General features: G+C 39.8%; 1 protein-coding gene across 1 annotated transcript; it reads right to left on the bottom strand.

The window, feature by feature from the left end:
* Positions 1 to 1691: 1691 nt before the first annotated feature.
* On the bottom strand, positions 1692 to 2366 carry LOC121392581 (uncharacterized protein K02A2.6-like). Its single transcript, XM_041523732.1, has one exon. It carries the CDS (start codon positions 2364 to 2366, stop codon positions 1692 to 1694), a length of 675 nt encoding a protein of 224 aa, XP_041379666.1.
* Between the last annotated feature and the right edge of the window lie 6253 nt (positions 2367 to 8619).

An 8619-nucleotide genomic window follows, 5' to 3' on the forward strand; every position in this document is an offset into this window, starting at 1 on the left:
GCTACTGGATTATCAAACGTATGGTAATTTTGACAGTCATAGAGAGGAAACCCGCTACATTTTTTCCATTAGTAGCAAGGGATCTTTTATATGCACCATCCCACAGACAGGATAACACATACCACGGCCTTTGGTATACCAGTCGTGGTGCACTGGGTGGATCTTGCTATAAGATGTATGCATTAAAATATGTCTGTTCCTTGTCATATTCAGAATGTAGCGTAACATCATAAACTCTCGGTTGTTATTATTCGATATCTCAATAATATATAAATTTAAAAGTCCGTGACTGGGCAATATTGACTCATCTTTAGCGCAATGGCGTAGGGGGGAGGGAATACGGGGGCCATGGTCCCCCAATCAAACTTTGTTATTATCCCCCCCCCCCCGTATTAAAGTTTATAAATCAGTTTACATACATGTACATAGCGTGGGTTGCCCCCCCCATAATAGTTCCCCCCTCCCCTCCCAATATAAAAATATACGCCAGTGCTTTAGCGTCATTGTGCCGTGTATTTATTTATTTGTTTATTCATTTGTTTATTTGTGCTGCATTTGAAGAATGTTTTAAATCACAATTTTTGGTTTCATCAATAACATTTATTTGACCCAGCCCGTGAAATGAGCTGCAGAGAGCGTAAACTGTTAGTTATGTAAATTGGTAGTATCTTTATTTCCCACTTGAAGCTGAAAGTAACAGAAAAATAAATTTAGGAAAGCGAATCCGTTATATTCTTCTTTTCTTTTTTTCTTTCTGGCATCAAATAATAACAAAACATAAAGTGTGTAGTGAAAAAAAGGTGGTAGATAAAAGATACATGGTTACGCATACAAGCGTACGGGCTCCCATTTATTTGTGTGTGTGTGTGGCGGGGGTGGGGTGGGGGAGGGGGCGGTAAACTTGCGTTTTACCCGAATTAAACGAAAACAACATTTATTCGTATTAGCATTAAAAAAGAAAGAAAGAAAGAAATGTTTTATTTTTAACGGCGCACTCAACACGTTTTATTTACGGTTATATGGCGTCAGACATGGTTAAGGACCACACATATTGAGAGAGGAAACCCGCTGTCTCCACTTCATGGGCTACTCTTTTGGATTAGCAGCAAGGTATCTTTAGTATGCACCATCCCACAGACAGGATAGTACATACCACGGCCTTTGTTTCGCCAGTTGTGGAGCACTGGCCGGAACGAGAAACAGCGCAATGGATCCACTGACGGGGATCGATCCTAGACTGACCGCGCATTAAGCAAATGTTTTACCACTGGGCAACGTCCCGCCCCCGTATTAGCTTTACTGCCAAACAGCTATTCGTAGAGGCACTAAAACGTGACAAACCCATAACGGACCAAAACCTTACCGGTTCTGCACAGGACGTTCCTACACAGAACGTTCCTACACAGGGCGGTCTATAGTAAACGTCAGTATGGTCAGATAGTTTTGGGATGAAAGGAGCCATGTACTGTATAATTCCAAGGAACTGTTGCAGCTCATTTACACCAGTTGGGGATGGTAAACTCTTTATTTCTGCTACTTTTTCGGGATCTGGACGTACCCCTTCTGCATCATAGTAACATCCAAAGAACTTGATTCGGGATACTTTGATGTCACATTTGTCGATGTTGAAGATCAGCCCGTATTTCTGTGCAACTGTCATCAAGTTACACAAATTTCTGTTATGTTCCTCATCATTTTTTTCCAAACACTACAATATCATCTGTAAAGCCTAGTGTTCCAGGGCACTGCTCGAGAATCATATCCATTTTTTCTTGAAATATGTCTTGTGACACTTTCAGTCCAAATGGTAGTCTGAGAAATCTATACCTGCCAAAGGGAGAGTTGAAAGTCGTTAGATAGCTGGATTCACTATCCAAAACGATACTCCAGTAACCATGTTTGGCATCCAGTTTGCTAAAAACACGAGCTTCAGAGAACTTATGTGTGATTTCCTCAAGGGTTGGAGTTTTGTGAAAAGTTCTATTTATAGCCTTGTTCAGATCTTTTGGGTCTAGACATACCCTCAACTTGCCATTACTCTTTCTGCTAAATGCTATTGACGATACCCAGTCGGTTGGTTCTTGAACTTTTGTAATAACAGAAAGGCTTTCCATCTTATCCAACTCTGTTTTAAGTTCGTCTTTCAACTGTATTGGATATTTTCTGGGTGGCTGTACCACTGGTTCCGCATCTGCTTCCAATGTAATATGAAATTCTCCAGGACATTTTCCAATTCCCTGAAATCTGTCAGGAAACTGTTTAAGTAGCTCTTCTTTGGTCTCAATGTGAGGCAATGTTGTGGATTTTAATGACTTGGGGATGTTCCTCGATTTGTGTATGTTACAGTTCACAGTAATGATGGTCATTGCCCTTGACGATGGTAATCCCAGTATCACTGGTACTTCAGACTCTGCTATGAAGAATTTTTCATCATGCCATTTCCCTTCTCCAAATTTACATGACACTGTGATGCTGCCATACTGTGGTATGATTGTGTCATTGTATGTCATTGTATGCAAGCAAGGTTGTGTTACTTGGTTTAGTGGATTTTGGTTTGGGAAATCCTTCATCATCAAGATCTTCTGGGAACATGCGCCTAAAAACACGGATGGGAAGTAAATTACCTTGGGCTCCCGAGTCAACCTTAGTCTTGAGAAGATGAGGGCCTGGTCTATTTTTCAGCTTAATGTCGAGTGTAGCACATATTTCACTTTGCATGTCATTGTTCTGAACACTATCATTCTTGACTGTTTCGAAGTGAATCATTTCAAAAGCACTAGTCATGTCATCCTGACCTACTTCATGTATATTTCTGTTCTGATTAGTTTTTCTACTTCGACTCTGAGATATGTTACTCATTCTGTATCCATTAGCTCTGGATCGCTGATTTGATCTCGATCTGGTACCTCTCGCAGGTTTGGATTTTGTATCCATTCCCTGTCTTAGTCTGCTGCAACATACTGATTTCCAATGACCTATCTTTCTACATTTCGAGCACTTTGTTCCTGAAGCAGGACATTCATCACGTGTCGTTTGTGGATGACTTAGACCACAATACTTGCAGTCCTGAATTTTGTCATTTCGTGTTTCAGTCTGCCTACGATGCCTGAATGCATGTACTGTAGATGTGGGGCGTCCAAGTGTGTTGAACTGTGCCATGTGAATAACACTAGCTTCATATGTTCTACAAATATCATATTCACTTTTCATTTGCAGGGTTTCATCTTTTGATAGCAGAGTTTTTTGTACGTCAGGGTATTTTATACCTGATATTATCACTCATTTGACATTTGACATTTCTTCATCCCGGAATCTGCACTTTTTAGCTTTTATCCTGCACTGTGTAAAAACATCATCAACGGTTTCATCTTCACGCTGTTTGTACATCTGAAATTCCAATCTGTAGATTCGGAGGTTCTCTTTTGGTTCAATTTGCTGTGAAAATTTATCCCATATATTGGAAGGGTGTTTATATTCCTCTTCAGAGAGTCCCCATGTATTAAACATGCGACGGCCTTCTCTGCCAGACTAAAGAATTATGTAGTTATGTTGATCTTTGGGCTCAATTTTCTTAACTTTGAACCACATTGATGCCAATTGTTTAAATTCTCTAAAAGTCCATAGTAGGAGTCGTTAGAGATTCCGCCATTTTATAGCTGGATAACTACGGTAATTTAGGTACACCAAATGCACCAACAGTTACTTGTTATTTTGTAGTGTTGATATATTTATCTTATCGGGTTAGAGTATATATGCCCGCGAATGTCTGTGAACATGGAAACACTTACGTTGAAGTTTAAATAACATACACACACGTGTTCAAGCCTGTGGATACTATGTTATGGAAAGTTATTTTAAGTGTTCGCGTCAATCCTGATTCCGTGCAGCGAGAGTTCGTTTGTTTGTACAAATCTGCATGCATCGGGAGAGAGAGTGAGAGAGAAAGAAATCAATACTGTATATGTCCATCTCACCGCTACCACCATGTAATAATATGTCTTTCATATAGCCAAGACTAGATGACTGTTCAAGATCATTTATTGATAAACGACACACGTCTACCAGCCAGCGTGGCTGGGACCACTGGAGATTATTAATAAAATATCAACAGATATATTGGTAGCTGTCAGTGGATTTAATAATGCATAAATAAAAACCAACTAGGCTGATGGGTTTGAAAATATTGCATTCAGTGACTTCACATCGAAGCATATTCCATACCTTGGGTGTTTTGCCCACCATGATGTGTACCACATTAATTTACCACTATTTGTGGATGCAGTGGTGTTCAGTTCAGATGCCACATGTAATATGCTTATTTTCTAGTGAAGTTCTTATCATATGCCCATTAAAGTCTTTCAAAACACAGGGTCACTGCAATAAATGAGTTTTAAGGTAATTATTTATTGGAAATGAGAGACTCTGATTATGCATGCACACACTACATATACAAGTAAGCATACACAACCAACCCATAATAAGTATCTTCAAGAGTAGTATTTTTATTTATTATTTGTTTTAAATATGATACATTGCATTTGTATACAACTTTGCATAACACTGATGCTTCCTGAGGTGTACATTAAATCAGGTTGCACTGTAGGAACAACACTTTCAATTATGTTGTCACATCATATCAGAACACAGAAGATCCTAATAGTCATGAAAACACCCAATTAGACTCTTTTTGAAAAAATAATAATTTTGGTATAGGTTGCATAGTACCAAAGAAGAGAGTTCCGTGTCAGAGTTCGACGTGCACCGTCAAATATGTACGGAGTAAAAGCAGCTGTGGGTGTGATTGGTAGTAATATGTGACATTGATTATTTGTGCAAATACTATTATCCATTGAAATAAATAAATACACTTTTAATTGTTATACAGTTGTTATGCAGTATATACCAGAGGATGAAACTAATGCGGGGTACCCCCAAAAATGGAACTGCAATTTTCAACAAAAATGATGGTTGCTATTAAAAACGTTAATTAAATCTCTTAAATGATACGTGACCCCCCATTTTCTTGCAGGTAGATTAGATGTGAGGTGCCACACTTTCTATTGCTGTACTTCCTGGGTGTGTTGAAACGCTGCTTATATCAGTTTTATTGGTAAACGTTAACATTATCGGCAATAGGAATTGATTTGGTCTATTAGAAACTTACATGTGGATCTAACAGCAGCCAGTTGGAGCTCATGTCCACCAATCAAAACCTTACTTGCAGAATCATGCCAGTGATTTGAAAATAATTTGAAAATATTCCGAATTATCCTGAGAGTATACGATATGTTTCATGTGAATTACGAATGCCTTATTTAGACCAGTAGAACTAATTTTAATCAGATTGCTAACAACACTGCATAGTCTCCAATGTCCAGGTAACATTTGGTCTGTAAATAATAATTTAATGGGAATGGGAATAGGAACTCATTTAACGTGCCCCTATCCACAGAGGTTCAGGCACGTCCACCACGGATTCAGTCTCTGGCATAGCCAGGGAGTGGTTCCTTGGCAGAAGAGGGAAGGGGGAAGGGGAGTTTAAGATGAAAGGGACATAATTTCTAAGTTAATATGGTATGACCAATCTAAAAGCCAAAAAATAAATTGGGACTTAAATTCAGTCGGGCTAGCCTAAATAATATTTTTTTTTTAAAATTAAAGTATATCCAAAATATTTAATATTACTTTACAAATTAAATTATTACTTTAAGCCCTGGAGGATTAAGGATTCGCAAAGTGGGTTTTACCCAGGTAACCACTAAATCGTTAAGTGGGTGCTCCCGAGTATCGGCCAGGTTATCGTTTTTTTATTTTCTTAATAATTGACCGATCAAGTTAATAGCCTGTTAAAATCTATTTCAAATTAAAAGAAGAAATATTTAGCATATATATTAAGATAATACACACTAAAAATGCTAAAAGGAAAGAAACACTAACATTTATTATAAACTAAATTAAAAGAAAAAACAAATATATGACATTTTTTTTAAAAGGAAGGGGTAATTGCATCTACATGCAAGTAACCTTCCTGTCTTCTAATCATAAAAGAAATACATCCAAATACAGACACACCATCCCCAATGGCGGGGACTTCTCTAGCGACCGGCGATGAGACAAGACACGGAAACTTGCGCTCTCGAGTTACACCCCCCCCCCCCCCCCCCATGGGGGAATGATTGCTTCTTTTGGAGCATTGTTGGAGTACCGAGTCGCGTACACGGGGTCACGGGCGACCGTGACGTTAGTGTACCGCGACTCGGTACAGAAGACACGAAGAGGAGGGAGGAGGATATGTGCGCCAGCGGCGGCTCGGGGGGATCCTAAACTGGCGGCTCAACTGCCAGCGGTGGGTCCTTCTGCGTCGCCGCCCCCACCGTCACCACCGAAGAGGACGCCAGTGCCATCGACACCAGCATCCCCGGATGAATCGTACTCGAACCTAGACATAGCAATGTGTCAGGTTACGAGGGCGGTTCCACCGACCTTCACTCCACGGACGCCGACTCCGGTGACACGGTCAACTATACCGACTGCTCCCGTTGAGTCGGCTCAGGGATACGTTGTTGTTGCGGCGGCGAAACGGAAGGCGACATCACCGACCACCCAACCAGCCAAGACCAAGCCGCCGCCACCGGTACTCATGAGTGGGTCCTGCCATCAGTGGACTTCGAAGACAGCTGCATCAGTGCATGCAGGGGGACACGCTAAATCCGAAACTACTTCGAGGAGGGTACCTCAACGTGGACTGGAGACCATTGGACGACGGCAGCCGCTATGAACTACACAACCAAGTCTTCAGTGGCATACATAGAGTAGTCGTCACGCACAAGAGGGAGCAGATCTACAGGCAGTGCATCTTGTTTGCGAAGATTGACAACAGATCTATGCACAAGATGATCAGTGCAGTCTGCGGCCCCGACTACTACACTGTAGTTCAGACTCTACGTCAGCGACAACACCTGCTTCCGTCACTCCGGGAATATTCAGCCCCACCGAAGTAGAAGCCAACCTTACCTAGGACAGGTATCCTCCTTTTTTGGGCTTAGCTGGACTTTAAAAACAAATTGGCCGTTGCTCAAATCACCTTAAAACCTTTTAGGCCGAGCATTCAAATATATTTTTGGATTTAATTTCTTAGTCCGGACATGATCGGGGTGCAGATTATTCTCCGTAGACTTAGGCTTTTTAGACCTTACAAAATTTTTGTATTCCAAATTCCGCCCACTGCGGCCCCCCCCCCCCCCCCCATCCCCCTCCTGTCCCGGACTTAGTACCTGAGCAAAACGTAAAATAATATCAAATGGTGCGCGGACCGACTTGTAGACCAAGGTTTGCACACGCTTGAAAAGGCCCTAAATTTGAAGGGTTGCCCTAAAAAGTCCCTATTTTGATGATCTAGCCTAAAAAGCCCTATATTTTACGGGAACATTCACAAAATACCCTAAATTGGGCCATATAAACCCTGAAATCGATAAGACATTTTCCTCCTGAAAACATTAAATTAAACACTAAAATGCCAAAAATACATCGATATCTACTTTCATTTGTTGATCTCTGTGCTCGCTCAAACGTTGGTGTGTAAACAATGCCAAAATGATACCAACGATTCATTCGTAAAACATCGTCAGTGTTTGATATTGTTCGTAGAAGGATTCATTCGTAATGTTTGGGGAGCGCATGATTGGTCATTCTAAAACGAAACACGTTTCTAAAATTCTAATCAACAGTCTTAATCTCAGTGCAAACTAAAAAAAACCCAGAATATTCTAAAATTATCTGAACTGAATCAGACATTTATGCCTATGTGGATTCTACGTATTTATGTTTATGAATGTTTACGACGGCCCGCTGGAACACAGCTCCCATTATTTTGTTGAGTTCGTAGGTCATTTCCAATTTTTACAAAATCGCGTCTCAGATTACATGCATTTTTCTCCAGCCTTACGTACATTAACGACTGGGGTAATAATGGGAATTGTGCCGAATATGTAAACTAGGGTGATGAATGCATTAAATCACGTGACTCTCCCATTTTAGTGCGAAGTAGATATTGACGAATTTTCTTTTACAAACATTGATAAACACTTTAAAGGCATTTAAACATCCAGACGCAACTTCATATGTTTATAATATGATGGGAAATACTTTTAATAAATGATATTCACCAGTGACATATTTTAAAACAACCGTCTTTATAGTTTGTTTATTTAAGAAACGTTTGTACCGAGTAGTTATGGTGACCGGAAAAATACCTTGCAAGGGACATAACGTATCTGGATATGCACGTCACTAATGTTAGTTGTGTTTATTGATAATATCGTGCATACTTCCGTAAATGCTATATAAATAACGTGGTAGACGTTCAATAAAGCTTTTATAGGTTTAATTAATACCAAATTAGTTTGTTTTTGAAGAATAAATCACATTGAAAAAGTATTTAGCTACTGAGAACCAAACCGTTTTTTTTGTGGTGTTCAACAGAAATAAAAATAATATAATATACAGCCATTACTTGCACACTTCAAAGTTTACTCCTTTATTTTTTCTTCTTTTTTTATTTTTTTATTATTATTATTATTTTTTTTTGGGGGGGGGGGGGGGTCTTTTGGAACATATTTA

This window comes from Gigantopelta aegis, unplaced genomic scaffold (assembly GCF_016097555.1).
Source record: "Gigantopelta aegis isolate Gae_Host unplaced genomic scaffold, Gae_host_genome ctg4113_pilon_pilon:::debris, whole genome shotgun sequence".
In the NCBI taxonomy this organism is placed as follows: domain Eukaryota; kingdom Metazoa; phylum Mollusca; class Gastropoda; order Neomphalida; family Peltospiridae; genus Gigantopelta; species Gigantopelta aegis.

What these genes read in the sequence shown, in the direction of transcription:
- LOC121392581 (XM_041523732.1), bottom strand. Translation starts at nt 2,366, where the DNA reads ATGACCATCATTACTGTGAACTGTAACATACACAAATCGAGGAACATC.